This window comes from Pochonia chlamydosporia, chromosome 6 (assembly GCF_001653235.2).
Source record: "Pochonia chlamydosporia 170 chromosome 6, whole genome shotgun sequence".
Lineage (NCBI taxonomy): Eukaryota > Fungi > Ascomycota > Sordariomycetes > Hypocreales > Clavicipitaceae > Pochonia > Pochonia chlamydosporia.
Window position 1 is genome coordinate 1577187 of NC_035795.1, and position 18071 is coordinate 1595257.

Below are 18071 nucleotides of genomic sequence, written 5' to 3' on the forward strand. Positions count from 1 at the left end.
CTTTTTTTTCGTCCAAACCCGCCATTTTACGCCCGCTGGTGCCTTCGCATGTCGCCTCTCTGTTGCGCCTGTCATCCAGCTTCTGCTACGCTCGGTTCTCGACAATAGGTGTCCTAGCTCCTTCATTCCCGCGAATTGTTGTCACCCAATATGAATAAGCTGGCCAACATGCGTCACTGGTCCGAGAGGATGAGCCCCAACTTCGGAATGGGTCGTCCCAATATGCCCATGAATGGCCTCAACCCGCACCCCAAAAACGCTGCCCAGTCCGCTGGTCCCATCAACTCACCACAAGCCGCCGATGCCACCATCCACTACTCGTTCAACGTGCCATTCGCCTCCGACCTCGCGGGCCCAAACACCGAGGACATTGTCCATGCCACCACCGACGCAGTCCTCCGGTGGACGCACCCTGCCGATGCTCCTGACGATGTACAAGTTCACGAGTTGCCAGTTCATGCTCAAAATCTGGCCAATCTCGGACGACTCTGCCGGGACCTGTCTGTTGGACCACTGCCCATTGAAGCCCATGTAGTCTCTTCTTCTCCCAAGAATGGAAGGGGCCAGGTCACGACGGTTTGCCTGTCCGGCTCCCCCGAGCTGGTTCATAAGAGCCGAGAGACCATCTTGAATGAGATTCCCATCTCTATGGTATGGATGCCCCAGGCCGCTACTACATGTCTTTGCAACCTTTGAGGCCTAGACTAGAAAGCCAAACTTGATGGTTCTAACTATATTTGGCAGCGTTGCACGACAATCGACATTGACGGGAGCCTCGTTTGTGATCTCAATGCTGGGGTCCTCAAGAAACCTGTAGTGGAAACACTCGATTATATCTCCACCTTCTGTGGCGTTGATATTTTCTTGCTAGGACCCAAGCTGACTCCGATGGTCGATGGCATGACCGGTGATTCGGAGTTGCGAATGGACCAACGATGGAGAGTTGCCATTTATGGTGATATACTTTCATCCGAGCACGCTAAAGCTCGTGTCTTGATCCACATTGACACTCTGGTATGACTTGTTCAAATGATTCCACTGGCTTTTTGAGAGTCGATATTCCCGTTCTATCTGGGAATTGATGAGGGGACGTGGTTTGTACTGACTTTGCCTGCAGCTTGGCCGTGTTGTCGATGCCACTAGAATCGAACTGTCCTTCCATCAGCTGGTATGTGGCCGCCATCGAAAGAACATCAAGTTGATCGAGTCGTCGACCGGGACCGCTATTTACTTCCCACCCTTGTTCTCGCAAATGTACCGGTATTGCCCTCAGAATGCTACTCGTCGTGACCCTACCGACATTTTCATTACTGGTGACACACCTCAAGCAATTGAGCTTGCAAAGCAAAAGTTGCATGAGACTGTCTCTCGGATTCGTGTTTATGTCAAGGATGTCACCATTCCTGCTGCCAAGATTGATAGCATCCTTCTCGGTCGTCTTGACAAGGTGCGGAAAATTCTCGAAACGAATGGGACATACATCATGTTTCCACCTCTGGCTTGCCAACGAACGATGGTCCGCGTTCAGGGAAGCGAGGGCTTACCCGTTGAACGTACGGTTCGAGAGCTCATGTCTTTGGTAAGTGGGCCTTGTCCGCTATTCGTATACCAAGTTGGTTGACAATTCCACCTAGGCTGGCCAATTTTATGGCGCTGGATGGTACATGCAGCAGCCTGAGGCAAGGCAGCTACCCGCACCGGCTGATATTCGCACGATGTTATCAGATATCTGCGCCAATGCCGAAGCTGATCTTTCTTATGACAAGATGAGCTTTACCGTTACAGGATCAGATGATGCAGTCAAGTCGGCATTGACTGTCATTTCGGAACTGAAGTTTGTCACGCAGTGTCAGTATCAAATCCGTGTCAAGATTGAGCTTGCCAATGAGCACAAGGAGTTTGTGAGTGGCAAGAAAAATGGCAAAATCAACAAGATCATGGGACAGAGTAAGTTATGATGCGGATCCCCTCCATATATGCTTTCTAACTATGTTTAGGCAACGTGCAAATCATCTTCGATGGATTCAACGAATACAATTTCAACATTGACGTCATGGCTGCCAGCTACGATTCGATGAAGCAAGGCCTGACCCTGGTTGAACAAGAAATGCCTGCCTCTATTTCGTTCCATGTACCAGATCAATACCACAAGCGAATCATAGGTATTGGCGGTCAACACATCCAACGCATTATGAAGAAGCACTCTGTCTTCGTCAAGTTCTCCAACGCCATGGACAGAGGTACAGTTTGAATATTTCAGTCCCTTGGGGACCACTTGCTGACAACTACTCTAGGTGGTATGGGACGTGAGGATGACGACATCAAGGTTGACAATGTCATTTGCCGTACCCCTGCTCGGAATGCCCAGAATCTGGATGCCGTTAAGAATGAGATTTTGGAAATGGTGGACCGTGCTGTAAGCAATATCCATGACGGTCAATCCGCTTTCTTCTCAACTAATTTATGACTGTTAGGACTCCGAGTACACCACCCAAGTTGCTAGCGTGGATCGTCTTTATCACCGTGAACTGATTGCCCGCCTCCCAGAGATCGATGAGCTGGAGCAAAAATACAATTGCAAGATCAATTTCCCCAGCACTGAAGAAGCAAGTGACGAAGTTACTGTCACAGGTCCACAGTGGCAGGTTCCTCACTGTGTCGACGAATTATTGGGCATGGTCCCCGACAAGCATGAATTGGTAATGGCACGCACCGCCGAGTTGGTCAAGTTCTTGGAGTCGCCAAAGTTCGCCACCGAGCTGATTTCGAAACTCAAGGCCCAGTACGAAGTAGAAGTTACCGTTCATCAGAACCCTGACGAACTTACTGACGATGGGTCCCCAACTGTTACTCTGGTCTGGGGCTTCACCCGCAACAATGCGGGCGGTCTCCGCGATGCCATCGATTTTCTAGAGGCTCAAATGGCTGCCGCCACTGTCGAAGCGAATGTTGTCAAGGGATCTATACCAAGGCCAAAGTCTGATTCGTTCGAAGACTCTCTGCAGTACTTCGACTCGAAGCTTCTGCAACATGCACCCGCTTCATCTTCAACGGACTCTCCTGTCAAGACCGGTTTTGGCGCCGAAGTCGCCCGTGAACGAAGCAGCATCCTTGACCGACTTCGCAAGCCCGGCAGCATGACATCCATCTCCTCTTTCCTTGACCGCAGAAAGAATAGCTCTCACTCGATGAATAGCAACTTCTTCAAGGGATCCAGCAATGTTTCCAAGTCGTCATTGATCTCGATTGAGTCCACCCGAAGCTTCAATGCTGACCGCAATCCTTGGAACGATAGCGGAGTCAACTTGCCAGAGGATGAGAATCCTTGGGCACCACGACCATTCAGCAAACACATGGACAGCAAGCTGGCCATTCCTCTTCCCGGCGATGCCACACCTCGCCACAACGCCCGCGCGTCTGGAGACAGCGGTCGTCCATCTACTTCTCACTCCATGAATTCAGGATACCCCGGCCCCATTGGGCCCTTCCGTTAGATTCCCCCCGACTTAGAACGACTGCATGCGAATACCCCGGCTGGATATACCCTCTCGCAAAAAAATTAAAAAAGAATACCCTGGAAGTTGTGCTTCCACATCGGTCGGTTTTTGATCTTACATCAAAGTGCGATGTTTTGAACTGTGTCATGCGTTTTGTGTTTTATACTCTTTTGTGATGCCGCAGATGCCTCATGAGATTTGTTTGATGGTTTTGGTTACGTCTGGGAATCAGGTTGGTCTTGATGACTGGCAATGATGCCTCCTTTATACCCACAAGTTTGACCAAAGACATGCTCGAGGCAAAAAAAGTTGAAGAAAATACCCTGGTTGCAGATATGATTGGTACATGAAAGGAATGGTTCTGGGAGAGTTTGATTTTAGTTTTCGCAAAAGAGGAGATTTTGCTTTGCGGCGGAAGATGGGAGCGAAGCAGGGAGGCGATGGACGGTATATTTCTGTTCGGTCTGGGACATTCTGGTCTCTGGTTTGTGGAAACACTGGCTGCAATGGGACACTAGAACGTGTTGTTAAAGCTGTTTTGGAATCTGTTCAATGACGGAATTTCGATTAAAGAGGTGGAATGCAAGAACGACTGATGAAATATACCCGATTGAGTGCATCAACTGAGATGATTCTGGCCGACGTATGTGAATGGCTGTGCAGGTCCATGAGAGCCACCGCTCTGGCCTTGGTCTTTACGAGGATAGTCTGTGACTACGTCGACCAAAATCTCCACGGCATGCTTAACTTTGCCCGGCCATTAATATGCAGTTGACACGACTCGTTTATGGTGAATTTTGGTACTAACTCCATGTGCAGGTGTAATGGAAATATTTGGTCAGAGAACGTCGATGGCTTTCGTAGCGCACAAGACAAGAAGTAGAACAACATTGAAATCTATTCAGAACATATTCCATCAACGCGTCGCGGGGCATCTTTTCGCCTCAAGTACCTTCTATCTATCAAAAATGAGGAAACACATCCGACCATTGGGGTGTGTCATATGCCTCAACCGGCAACTCCCTGATACTTACAAAATGCCTCCACGACAATAAATATCCTGGCGAGAAACAAACTAAACCCACAGACGGAGACTACAATGCCCAACGCCACGCTCTGGACGATGGATTTCTTTCCATCCATCCACTTCTCCCAAAAGGAGTTGAGGACGGTCCATCGCGCGACGGCCGAGTTGAGAATCACCCAGAACCCGCCGCAGAAGGCGATGTATGGTGCTGAAATGCGCCAGAGCCACTTCTCCGCGGGAGAAGGGAAGTGCTCGTTCCAAGCGGCGGCGTGAAAGCCTCCGTAGCAGAGGTTCGCGAGCCATAGGATCATGCCGACTATGAGGCCGTTGACGTTGCGGAGGAGGTCGTTTCCTGGCCAGTTTTTGATGTGTGTGGCTAGGAGTTGTTCTGGACGAGGTGTATGCAGCCGTGGGGAGTTGCGGATGAGTCTGGGTCGGGGTGGGTGAGGAGGATGCGGTCTTCGGTTAGGATGTTGGGGTATACTTGGAAGGCTTGCTGGATGAGGGATTGGCGTTTTAGTTCGGATGGGGAGTGGTGTTCTGATGAGGGACGGCGTTGGAGGATGCGTGGTCGACGCTCGAAGAACGCTGTTCCTGAGTCCTTTTGACGGATTTCTTCGACTTTTCGGAGGCAGGAGTCTGTTGCTCGTTGTAGCTTTATACTGCGGAAGTTTATTTCCCTGGTTTGAGTTTTGTCTGAGATGTGTTTCGGTTGGCTGGCTCTTGATGTCGTTTTGAGAGTATTGGTTACTTGCTGTGGACTGATGGTGGAAGGGATATGTGTTGATCTTGTAATTTTCAGCCGTAGGGTTTCTAATTCAGGGGTTCTGCTGTAGAGATTCAGGTGTGCGAATAGTGTCTTGATGACAGTTTGTGATTTGACGTTTCCCTGGCTCATGTAACCACTCATTTCACTTGATGAATACATGAAAGCTACTAGAGGTGCGAGGGACTCGTCTCGAAGAACGATGGGCTCGTTTGGGAGAAGAGGTTTGTGCCACCAAAATATGTATATGGCGAACGCACAGAGGCTGGCATTGAAAGTTTAGAAACACGTTGAAGGGATGTTGAGCCGGTATGACTTACACATGCGCTACTGTGTTCACTTCCAAAAGGTCACTGGTAATCTGGCGGCCAGTCGACCGATAACTTGTATCAGCATCCATGTTGCTTGCACAAGCACTGCGGATTTTGCCAAGTTGTTTGCCTTGCTCTTGTCTTCTATTTCTGCCTTTTCAACAACAGGCAAGTGACCAGAGTCGGCGAGCATTAGTATTCCCCTCGCTGTCAATGTCAATCTCACAGCCTTCGTTTTTTCAGGGTCTGTCGTGTCAAGATCTGTAACGAGAGCACCTGTTAGGGTGTCAAGTTCCAAGGCAAAGCCGCCAGCGCATGCGAAAAAGCTGTGAGCCATGCTCCAAGGAATATCGTTGACGAGCTTGACATGTTGCTGAGGCGTGTGCTCTATCTTTCGGTGCTGCAGCAAGTTTTCTATGTGCTTGTTCAGCATTCCCGCCGAGCACCACTGGCGCCAGGCTGCGAATACGACAAGCTCAGGAGAGTATATGCCTGCGGCTATCCACCGAACGTTGGTCCATAGAGAATTGGCAACGGTTGTATGTTGTTCGGGAACGTTGAGATGCAAGGCGGACCAGACGCAAAGAATGAGTGTGAGTAGACATGACAGGATGAGAGATGCAGTTCCTCTCCCGTTGGGGTCTTGAGTGTACCCTACGTATCGTTCGTTGTGCTGGGTAGTATTAGATGTCGTCTCGTCCTGCGAGGCGGGGCATTCGGCCACGGGAGCAACCAGCAAGTAATACAAGATATTGACAGGTAACATTTTGATCCCGTGGTGGGATATCTCATGTGGCTGTGAAGTGAGGCAGATCAACAGAGTGAGTAAAACGGGCGCAGGCTCGGAGAGCTGCGTCGTCAGGACACGGCCATACTGATATGGCAAGACACAAGAAGTAATATGAGAGGAAGGAAACTGAAAGTTTTCTATTTGGACATATATCGATACCTAAACTCACACGCAATGTCTCTTCAGCCTGCTCGAAAGTCGTCTTGCCTTGTTGGCTGCCATCTCAGGGACGCGCTGGTCAAACAGCGACTAGCTCGTAAAATTCCAAGATTAGTGTCTCCTAGTTTTTGAAACGCGCCAAATCATGTTGGTCATCGGAGAGGGAGGATTAAATTTCTCTACCCCAAAGTCGTGTTGATGATGGAGGAATCAAGAGTCTAGGTTGTAAAGTCACAGGTCCTTAACCACTGGCAACTTCAGTTACTAGATCTGCAAGTTGGCGCCGTGTTGGTCTCCTGCCGTTATTTGAAGGCCGTTAATTCGTGGGGCAAGACGGGAAGCGCCAGCAGTTTGCTCCTTCCTCCCTGGCCCAGGGGTCGTAGGCCTTGCTAGTGTTAGCGTTGTTGAAGATCGACCAATTTGTGACAGACAGACAAGTGTTGTTGTCTGGTCTGGTGCCTGTGACCACACAAGTTTACTTCGAGGTGGGCGCACATTGGCCCAAGGAGCATGTCAAAGGCGAGCTGATGCCCCTCCTCAAACAACCTCCAACTTGTTGCCTTCACATTCCTCCAAATATGATACACAAATTTTAATCCTGCCAGGCAACTGTTTTGTTTTGAATTTAGTTCCTGCCTGAGTTTATACGTTCCAAATTAGCACCGGCGTCAAACTTCTCTATTGGACGGGAAATGGTCCCAAAGCCGGCGGGCTTGGAAAGCAAGTCCAAGCTTTTGACTTGGAAAGACATCTGTGAGTCTGTCGCCTCCTCATTCAACGAAAGGACATATATCCTAATACTTTAGTTCAAGTGCCTTGGCAAAAGTATGAATACTAGACTGCATGCGGGACTGCGGGACCTGTGCTGGCTTGACGTAGAGATAATGAATTCATTTTGACAGGTTATCGGTAGGTTGATCAGCCGTGGCTAACTCATCAACCTCTCAAACTGGAATAGACATGCTTCATTCTCCTACATCTCCTCTACGAAAAGCATCTTAGAAATTCACAATGAAACCGGTCAGTGTCAAAGAAAGCACACCTGCTCGCGACTTCTCTAACCAGTTGTGCAGCCAACATCTGGTCTCATCTGCTTGGAGCCCTTCAGTTCCTTTTCGGCTTACTCCAATTCGTTCGGTTACAATCCCTCACTACATCCGACACTCGCACATCAGATGTATTAGCCGTCTCGCTTTACTACCTCTGCGTGGTTGTCTGCTTCGTCCTCTCCACCATTTTTCACACCTTCTCAGACCACTCTGCCGACATGCATCGCTTTGGCGATGAGCTTGACCACCTTGGAATCGTTCTCGTCATGTGGGGAACGGGCATTTCTGGGGTTCATTTTGGCTTCTACTGTAATCCGTATTTACGGTATCTGTATTTTGTCGCTCTTACGGCTACCGCGTTTGGTTGTGCGGTTTTCACCCTGAAACCAAAGTTCCGCCAGCCGACATATAGAACGACACGATTTCTTATGTACTGCTTTTTGGGGGCAAGTCTGTTTGCCCCCGTGGTTCACGGCAGCTTCAAGTATGGTTATGCTGCGCTAAGCGACATGATGGGCTTGAGCTCGTTTTTCGGTCTTGCGCTTATTAACTTTTCGGGGGCTGCTTTGTACGCGGCTAGAGTTCCGGAGAGGTGGTTCCCTGGGACTTTTGATTTTTTGGGGCAGAGTCATAATTGGATGCATGTTTTGGTGTTAACTGGTGCGTTGGTGAGACTGAGTGGGTTGTTGGAAGTATGTGAGATATGGCAGGGGGGTGTGGGAGCCCGTTTGTGCCGTGGACTGGCGTGAATTGGAGCGGAATCTGGAGGGTAAACAGATTAACGGTGTTTACATAGCGTGGCATTTGAAAACTTCACAGATGGGCTGGAGATGAGAGCCATCGAGACACAACGTCCATGTATCATCGATTCAACTAGATTACCAATACATGCGATAGAACATATAATACAATTCGTTGAAATCCAAAATGGTATCGTCTAATGCCAACATACCGAATCCCATCCGTATACGCCAAAATGTCTATTATACAATACAATTCAACCAATCAAACCCATGCCAAAACTCTGCCTCGCTATGCCATCACCGGCCCAACCGTCACCCGCTCCCTGTTCTGTCTTGCCTCCAAAACATTACTCTGTTTTTCTCTACGACGCTGCTCGGCCTCTATTTTCGCAAATTGCCCACGAGCACCGTGCTTCAACTTTGTAATCATATCCGCCGCCTTGCCCTTTGTCAAATCCAACACACTGAGCGCATTCGCCTTTCCACGCAACCTATTTACAAAATCTAACTGCCCTTGCGTAGGAGGCAAGTTCCTCCAGGGCTGATGTCGGTGTATAAAGCTATGGGGAAATGCGTTCGCCGCATAACTATCTGCTCCGTGGACGGCGTCGTTAAACGTAGCGGCTGTGAGAATCTCTCTAGGTGCAGCGAACGGGGATTTCGCCACCCCCGGCGGTAGAGCACGGATCTCGAGGGCCTTGTATGTTGGTGATGAGGCTGTAACAGGACCTTGGATTCGCTCGATGCGGATGTATGACCCGCTAGGGGCTGAGAGAACGAATCTTTCTGGTCCGACTTGTACCCAGGCGTTCTGGCTGATGGCTCGAATGTGTCGTTCCCCAGATGTGTCGGCGATTAAGTCCAGAACAGAGGAGTAATCGGTGAATGTTACTGCTTCTGCTGACTTGATTGGCGGGGTTGGTCCATTCGAGTCTGCGTCGTGATTTCGTGCTTCTTCTGCGCTTTGCGCCTCCTTCATTCTTCTCATGTCCGTTACAGATGCCTTTTCGACCAATTCGTTGGGATCAAGCCCAAATAGCGTCGGTGTAGTCACAATGCCGGTCTCCAAGCTGGACACCAAATCGATGATGTGACAGTTTTTCTTGCCCGGGTGAAGCCGCATACCTCTGCCAATCATTTGAACTAGCAGATTTCGTGATCTTGTTGGTCTTGCGAGAACAATACAATCGATGTTTGGTATGTCCGTACCCTCGGTGAACACACCGCAGTTAACCAGAACCGGAAACTTTCCCTTTTTGAATGCGTCTAGGATCTCACCGCGTTCTACCTTGGGTGTATCGCCAGTTACAAATTGCGCGTCGTACCCATATTCCCGAAATTTTCGAGTAAGCCCAGAGACGTGTGCCAAATCCACGCAGAAGACCAACGTGCTCTTCCGGTCTCCGGCTTTGGCCATCCAGCTCTTTACAGCAATGTCGTTGACTTCGTTCGTGTTGACAACTTTGGATAGCTCTCCTGTTTGGAAATCGCCAAACGCACCGTTCTTCACTTTGGATAAGTTGGCAGACGACTCGACGGTTGTGAAAATGACCTCTGAGAGCCACTTATCGGTAATCATGTCGACATAGTCCTTGTGATAGACAATTTCGTCAATTGCGGCACCTAGCTTGACACCGTCGAATCTTGAGAACGTAGCTGAGACGCCGATGAGAGTGGGTGAGTCTCGCTGCTTTTGGTCCAGCCCGAAGTGCTTGAGAGTTCGAAGGTATCCCGGCGCGACGATGTGATGTGCTTCATCCACCAAAACTAGTTTGAAATCTGAAGGCGCAAACTTTTCCAGTCGATCTCTAGAAGTGATACTTTGCACGCTGGCAATGGTGATATCCGCTGATCCCGAGGCATGAATCGAGCCCATTTCAATCTCAATTGTCTTTTCTGGGTATGCTAGTTGGCAATGCCGCGCAGCTTGCTCTACAAGTTCACGGCGATGCGCTAGAATAAGAGTGCGGTTGCCGCCATTTGAACGCGAATGCACTTTGTCGATCAGTTGTGTGAAGATGACCTTCCCGAGTTAGCTTTTGACATTCGAAGCATGAAATTCCCGTTCATATTCATGTCTAGCGAGCTTACAGTTTTGCCGCTTCCCGTGGCCAGTGATATTCCTACGCGTTTGTGTCCTTGTCTCAGGGATGAGAGAACCGATTTGATGCATTCTTGTTGATAGTCTCGAAGCTTGGGCTTGCTCGTGAGGGTCAGTCCTGCAGTGAAGATTTTAATGGGTGAACGACTCGATGCAAATTTGTTAGCCTCAACCGATGGGCGGAAGACGCATTTTGCAACGGTGCGTAGCATTGTACATTATGAGATGGCCATGAGTGTGTTTGATGAGGTTTATGAGAATCTGAAATTCGTCTGAGAAATCAAAATCTTGTGACAGGGGCAGCCTGTTGTTGCAAATGTCCAACTCAAGGTTCGACCCACTTTTTGATTATGTCAGCTCACGCAATGTAAGTAGCCGGATCATTTATTTTAATGTTTAAAACAGCGTGAACATTCTCCCTATAGAAAAGATTAAAAGGGGAGAAAATGTACAGAAGAGGCTTACGTCCGGAGCATACCTCCCACAGAACGTACTTTCTCGTGGTGTTGGTTAGCTCTATGTGATGTGCAAATTCAAGCAACATGGGCTGTATGTGGTCAAAGAAGTGAAGCAGCACCAGCGACCAATTGGGCCAGGAACGTAGATGAGCAAAAAATTGACAAAATTATTCTCTTAGTTTACTTTTTGCTATTTAATGCTAAATTATACCAAACTTCAAAATGTCATGCAAAGTATTGTCCAAGTCGTAGCCCTGCAGAAGAGATCGTGCAAGTGCCAGCCAAATTTGGTCCAAGGAGCTCCACCTTTCAATGTTCACACTTGCTGAGATTTCTCACCACTGTCAACACAAGTTCAACGTATCAGCTTTCAAGCGTCTGGAAAATATGCAACTATACTGTTGATGCTTTGCCGCGTAAGCCCACAGCAACCGATTTACGCATGGATTCAGACCGAGCACGAGTTCCATAACAGCTTGCCACCAGTGGTCCCCCGGATACAATGTCAACGCCGGCCGTCACCCACTGCCGCTTTCGAAACTGAGAGAGCATGGACTCTGACGAGGAGTACGCCGTTGATGAGCAAAGTGTCGCCGAACATGAATCCGATTTTGCATATACAGAGTTGGATGAAGTCCAGGGAGTTTACTCGACCGTGAACCAGAGTGATAGGGAGAGCTCATACCTTCCAAGCGATCAATCCATCGATCTCAGGACAAGACAAGCCTTATCTCAAGATGAGCGAGAGGGCAGTCGGTCGCCTTTGAAGCGGCCGGCCAAACAAGCTCGGGTACATCGGCCGTTCAAACGGCAAAAGGGTATATTGAATACCGAGTATATCGACCTTCTCAATCGAGACATCGATGACGCCGCCCACCGGGTGTGTTTGGATGAAACCGTGGACTTGCCCGGTTCTCAGCTCGGGCTCACCACTTGGTCAGCTGTAGAGAAGCAACAATTTTTTGAATCTTTATCACGTCTGGGAAGGTACGACTTACCTGGAATCGCAGCCAGAATCGGTACCAAGAGTGAAATCGAGGTCAAGCAGTACATCCATTTGTTGCACACAACCCAAGAACGCAGGGCGGATTTCAACCGTCGATCATATCTGGAGTCAGCAGAATATCCGGCAGCCGTTGAAATCAGCCAACAATGCTGCCATGCCCAGGAGGAGGTCGCAGATGCGATTTCTGTGCGCCAAGAACGGAGCGAGCAGCAACGAGAGGCGAAAAAATGGGGAGGGAACTGGGATATTACGCCTTCCATTGCGCGAAGATTAACTCGTCGCGGCGAGGAGGGAGTTTCGACATCCGAGTCGACGTTGAGATTCGCTCAGCTGTTTCACTTGTCCAATTGGCTAAAGCTGTCAGAACGGGTATTTATGAATTCCTCGATTCCTGGAAGCAACTGGAACAACATCGACGATAGACACCCGTCAATGTGGGCAACCGCTCTCGACGACTTTCACTCACTCGCTGTATCCGTCACTCGGCGGCTCGTTCAATCAACTTTGTTCATTAGCATGTCTAGAATCCGAGCGAAGAAAGAGCTCATCCCTACCACCCGGGAGATTGTGCGGGCAAAAGATGTTGAAGCTGCGGTGGCCTCGCTCGGCATGATGCACAACTCGAACAATTTGTGGATTAAAGCCGCAAGAAGATTGCGGTTGGATGTGTATGAAGAACCGCCAGATAGAGACGACGAGGATATCGAAGAGGAGCCCATGGATTATGAGGAGGTTGAAGCTGCCCTCTCTGGTGACACCAATGCAGATGAATCCCGTTCCCCCCAGGGGAGAATTCTCAAAATAGAAGGTCTCTCCGGTGACGATCTGGACGATGACGACGAAGAAGACAATTACGACACAGGCGTCGATTCCGAAGGGGGTTTTAAACAGGAAATAGACGAAGAAGAAGATGAAATCACACACGAAGCGAATGAGATTCTGTGGTATTCTGCCCCCGAGTTGAAAGATATACAAGCTGCCAAGGAGGCGCTCAAGCTGCGAATCACCATGGAGAGGAAGCAAGAAGCGGAAGCTGCGTTACATGACGAATATGCAAGCTACCAAGCAGAGATGGAAATGTGGAATATTCTGCAGAAACGGCCACCGATGGAACCGCCCAAAGTGCAGGATCCAGGGCGCGTGCATAGATCAAACGTGGGCGTGGAGGATGTCTACCCTCTTGGAAGAAATTGGGCTACCAAGTTGGAGTATTATGGAGAATGGGAGACGTTGGATACCGAGAAGCAGAAGGAGTAGCGACTGCGCCCCTTTGAGCAGGTAGTGACATGGTTGATTTCCATGACAGTAAGTATACAATTGGGTATCTGTATCTAATACATGCACTTTTAATACGCCCTTGTTCTGCATCCTCATTTCCGTGACCTGGTCCTCCGTGTGGTAGGCTTTGGTGCAGCACTCTTTCTCGTAGCTGCTCTTGTTGACCTTGATGCTGGCGTGCCACCCTCTTCGGCACTCTCTTCCTCTTCCTCGTCCTCGTCCTCTTCTTCCTCTCCCTCCTCTTCCCCGTCGTTATCATCCTCGCCTTCGCCTTCAGCCTGACTGTCGCCCTCGCCCTCACCCTCGTCATCATCCTCCCCAGATCCACTCTCGTCGTCCTCCTCTTCACCGTCCTCTTCTTCCGTAGTCTCAGCCTTCTCCTTGTCGGATTTGTCCTTGTCACTCTTCTCGACTTTTTCCACCTTGGCCTGCTGACTTGCCGCTCGTGTGCGTCCTCTTGAGCCCCTCGTCGGTCTACCGGCTGGTGATGGTGCGTCTGTACCGTCTTCCGTGTCTTCGGCATCTGTGGCCCTGGCCTTTGATGCTGTTCCTGATCTCTTTCGCTTTCTTGGAAGTGATGGCTCGGGCGAGAGGTCCAGCGCTGGTGGAGAGGTAGGTGCTTCGCTCGCATCGGCCACCGCCCTCTGCATCATGGAGTCGAGATAGTGTGAGTGTGGTAGCGAGAAATCGACATATTTCTCGTCGTGTTCGTCGTCGTCGAAATACTCGCGCTCGTCTATCAAGTCTAGGTCGTAGTATGTGCGCAACTTGTCCCAGATATTGGGTATTCTAGTGTGGTGATAGATATCTGGGTCGAAGCCGTGGTTTCGGAGATGCTCTGAAATCGCAATCATTCTGAAGTGTTTGTGCATACCTGGGTTGATGTAGTTAGCATGGTGCATTCAGCCAGGTTTAGCGCTGGGAAGTGCTACGAACCTGCCGGTTTCCAGCGGATAACGCCCTTGAACAGAGAAGCGATTTGATCATCCGTCCACATTTCGTTGTAATTCGGACCGTCGTGTTTTGGAGGGCCGCCCGCATCGCTGGTTGCTGGGGTGTCGATGTCCATGGCATCGTCGTCCCGAGTTGCGCTTGGGGTTGCGGCAGCTTGGCCGCGCGCACGCTTTCTGGGAGGCATTTCGGGCCTGTGCGTTGGTTCTCGGTTACCAGGATGCCAGAAAATGCCCTATACCGTGTATTGCGATGGCAATGGCACCGAGTGTGTGAGGGTGATAATCGCGGTTGATGACAGAAAAGTCTACTCTCGAGCTCAAGGGTCTCTGCTCTGGAAGCTCGAAATTCGGTGATTGGCGGTTGAAGTGACTTGTTTGGGGGTGGCTGAGGCTGCGCGCTGGTTGTCACTTGCTGTTCCCTTGCCAAGTTAGCGCGGGGCTTGATGGAGACTCGAGCCCCAAGCCAAGCAACCAACGGCTCTTTCACAACGCGACATGCGCGTCTGCATGTGTAACAACGACCAAATCAACCTGCACGTCGTCGTCTGTCATCTGATGCGAGAAATTACAATGAAACAATGGCGGATGAGGCAAACGAAGCAGACGTCTTCGCCGTCCCGGACTTTTGGAAGACGTCCAAGTGGCTAGATCAATTGGCCAAGGAAGCTTCAACTTCTCTGTTTGGAAATGGGTTAGATGGTAAGCAAACATGTAATTTGTCATGCGACGAGTTTAATGCTAACACAGTGTCTTGTTAGTCTTATACAATGCGAAACCTACCTTGCTTCCCCTAACGCCTATCAAACTCGACACGGATGGCTTCTTCCAACTACCCCAGGACAAAGATTTCCATGCGGAAAGTCAAGATGATAACGAAGGCTTCGAAACAGCTCACTGGTCCGTTCAAGAGCCCTTCGAATTCGAGGATAAAAGCGATGTATGGATGCACTCTTCAGAACCGCCTCCAAAGCCAGCCATATTCAGGACGTGGGAAACCTTTAATACCGGAATACCGAAACCGCATGTGCCACTATTTCTAAGCGAAGCCGGAGCAGGCGCATACGACGCGCTGTTGAACTGGCCAACAGATTCTTTAGAATTGGCTAATACGAATACGCCTGTTGTTGAGACCAATGTCTATTTTGCGTCTGTGTTGGCCCTCAGCGTTGGCCGGGAATCTGTCTTCTTCGCAAGAACTGCTAAAGGGACGCTCAAGCCTACGCTGCCTGAATTACGAATATCTGGATACACCAGACAAGTACTGCAGGGAGTCGAAAGACAAGCAGGGAGGTGTGGCTCGACATTCTTACGGCTCAGCACAGTCTCTCGATCAGCATACATTTCATCTTCGAGTCGATGCGCTGTAGCACTCGCCAGCGCCATGAACCAGATTCTACAAGCCGTGGAATACCAGGTCACCGTGGATGGACGATTTCCCAGATCCCTCTTACATCTTCAGACTACCATAACAGGGGCATCAGCTATTCTCCGACCGCTAGATGATCTCGTATCCAGAATGTCGGAGAACCTTTCCGACGAGGAGATCTTGTCGCTTGTTTTTCAGGAAGCGTCAATGCTTGAGTTTAGCGAAGGATACGTTCGAGATGTGCTCTGCGAAATATTGCGGCGCATATCGTCGCCTTGGCTTGAATCAATTGAAGAGTGGCTTGGCACCCGACGGGAAGTAGGAACGCCCTTTACAAAGTCAAGCATTGGAGAGACCAGGGGGTTTGTCAAAGTCGACGTGGAAATCTTTACTGATGACTTTGGACGAGAAGTTGAAGACGTGGACTTTCGGTTGGATGCGAGGAAAGTTCCGGAATTTTTGCCTCAAGATATCGCCGAGTCCATATTTGAGACGGGCAGAAACTTGCGATTTGTTAGGGCCTTCCACCCTGACCACGTCTTGGCTCGCTCTGATGCGATTATGTCGAACCGACCGCCTGCGGCAGAATGGCTATTTGATTGGGAGTCTATTTTAAACCTTGAGAGTCGCGTTGCACAATACCAAGAGAGGCTAGTTCACGCCCTCCGGCAAAGTCGTTCCAGCACAACACGAGAAGCGGCACAATTCAGGCTAGGCGTACATGAGCCAGGCTCCGAGTTCAAATTGCAATTTTTCGGGTTCGACCAAAATATGATGGAGCAGCGATTACTCGAATCAATGGACCAGCTTGACCAGCCATTCATGGCAAAAGGGAGCGATGATTCGCTATGCCGTCTTGTCCGAGCGCGGCTTTCCAAGGTGAATGAGGACGACGCTGCAGCCTCTGATAACACGCCGCATTGGTCTCTTTTACCAATCCTGTCGTTTGGTGGGATTGCGGCCGCTCAGGCACGAATCGTCAATCGAGAAAGCCTGCGGCTACTATTCGAAGTACACGGGGTCCAAGATCACCTCAAACTACAGCGAGACTTTCATCTGCTTGGGAATGGTTTGTTTTGTAGTCGACTGTCTCATGCTTTATTTGACCCAGATCTGGAAACAGCGGAAAGACGGGCTGGCGTAGCAATGCAAGGTGGTGTCATGGGCTTGCGGCTCGGGGGCCGAGATACATGGCCACCAGCGGGCTCTGAGCTTCGTCTCGCCCTGATGGGAGTTCTTAGTGAAGCGTATCATTCTGGACTCGGTAAGAAGGCATCTGTGTCCACCAAACTGGGCTCAGATGCTTCCCTGCTGCCCGGAGATCTGAGTTTTGCAGTTCGTGACTTGTCCTCAGAAGAGATTGACAAATGCATGAACCCAGACACGTTGGAAGCCCTCGATTTCCTGCGACTATCATATTCCACGCCCCCGGAACTGACGTCGATAATCACACCACTTCACTTAATGCATTACGACCGAATTTTCAAGCTTCTCCTCCGGATCTTGAGAATGCTCTACATTGTCAATCAGTTGTATCGAGATACGAACTCGCGACTAAACACCTGGTTCGAAGAGGACGCTTCATATCGCTTCGTCAGGGAATCGCAGCATTTCGTATCCAGCATTGCGTCATACTTTCTAGACAGCGGTGTTACGATACCCTGGCAGACTTTTGAGAGGAAACTTGATGTCATTCGTGTTGAGCTCGACAAACTTGACGTTTCAACAGACGGTGCATCGTACAGCCCCAAGGAGCTTCAAGAAATGCATTCATTGGTGCTGGAGCGTATTATGCACGCCCTGTTCCTGAGGAAGCGCCAGCTGCCTGTTCTTAAACTCCTGGAAGAGATTTTTACCACTATTTTGCTGTATGCTAAGCAATCGAGACTCCAAGCACTGGGACGAGAGCAAGAATCTGGGGAGTCATTTGATCCAGCACACTTGTATGCTGAGTTTAAGAAGAAGGTACAGGTATTTATTACGGTTTGTCGTGGGCTGTCAGAAAAGAGCAAGGCCTCAAGTAAAAGAACGACTGGGGGTATAACGTTTGACGAATTTGGCATTGGAGATGATAGCTTGGTGGCGCAGCTGGTGACGAGGTTGGACATGGATGACTACTACTGTAGACGTTGAGAGCTGATGGCTAGAATTGTATTGGTGTACGATGAAGATTATCGGGTTACGATTTATGAGGTTTAATATATATTGGTTTCATTACAGCATTGTCCTTTGATCATGGTGGAGGTGAGGTTGTGAACTGTTGACCCGGATCCCTGCAACTGCCCCGCCATGCCAAGTCATTGACTTCGACCCCTCTACGCGTGGAGACGCGACATGACTTCACAACCAAACCTTCGCAGTGTTGACTATTGACTTGCAACCAACAAGCTCCGAATTCATCTGACTGGTGCAGGCAATCATCAAGATGGCGCGACCGAGTGTAGCCGCGCGTAACCTGTCACTGATGGAAGAGTTGGAGAAACTCGAGCAATCCATCACACTGACATTACAAGGTATGCGGATGCCAGGCAGAGCGTCCGCAAATACAGCCTGCTAATTCGGCATAG

At 49.8% G+C, this 18071-nt stretch overlaps 5 protein-coding genes across 5 annotated transcripts; 3 read left to right on the top strand and 2 right to left on the bottom strand.

Annotated features, from left to right (window-relative positions):
- Positions 1-168: 168 nt before the first annotated feature.
- VFPPC_09089 (KH domain-containing protein) lies at positions 169-3494 on the top strand (the record flags this gene model as incomplete). The annotated part of the gene is made up of 7 exons (XM_022428640.1): positions 169-651; positions 745-1014; positions 1118-1579; positions 1635-1947; positions 1998-2240; positions 2295-2416; positions 2475-3494. The coding sequence occupies 7 exons, from the start codon at positions 169-171 to the stop codon at positions 3492-3494; spliced, it is 2913 nt and encodes a 970-aa protein (XP_022284215.1).
- A 5137-nt stretch (positions 3495-8631) lies between these two features.
- On the bottom strand, positions 8632-10655 carry VFPPC_09086 (DEAD/DEAH box helicase; the record flags this gene model as incomplete). The annotated part of the gene is made up of 2 exons (XM_018287682.1): positions 8632-10365; positions 10434-10655. The coding sequence occupies 2 exons, from the start codon at positions 10653-10655 to the stop codon at positions 8632-8634; spliced, it is 1956 nt and encodes a 651-aa protein (XP_018140783.1).
- A 796-nt stretch (positions 10656-11451) lies between these two features.
- VFPPC_14532 (Homeodomain-like protein) lies at positions 11452-13164 on the top strand (the record flags this gene model as incomplete). The annotated part of the gene is made up of 1 exon (XM_018292300.1): positions 11452-13164. One exon carries the CDS (start codon positions 11452-11454, stop codon positions 13162-13164), a length of 1713 nt encoding a protein of 570 aa, XP_018140782.1.
- A 113-nt stretch (positions 13165-13277) lies between these two features.
- Positions 13278-14323, bottom strand: VFPPC_14531 (CT20 family protein; the record flags this gene model as incomplete). The annotated part of the gene is made up of 2 exons (XM_018292299.1): positions 13278-14059; positions 14122-14323. The coding sequence occupies 2 exons, from the start codon at positions 14321-14323 to the stop codon at positions 13278-13280; spliced, it is 984 nt and encodes a 327-aa protein (XP_018140781.1).
- A 393-nt stretch (positions 14324-14716) lies between these two features.
- VFPPC_09085 (gamma-tubulin complex component GCP6) lies at positions 14717-17637 on the top strand (the record flags this gene model as incomplete). The annotated part of the gene is made up of 2 exons (XM_018287681.1): positions 14717-14837; positions 14897-17637. The coding sequence occupies 2 exons, from the start codon at positions 14717-14719 to the stop codon at positions 17635-17637; spliced, it is 2862 nt and encodes a 953-aa protein (XP_018140780.1).
- Positions 17638-18071: the final 434 nt, after the last annotated feature.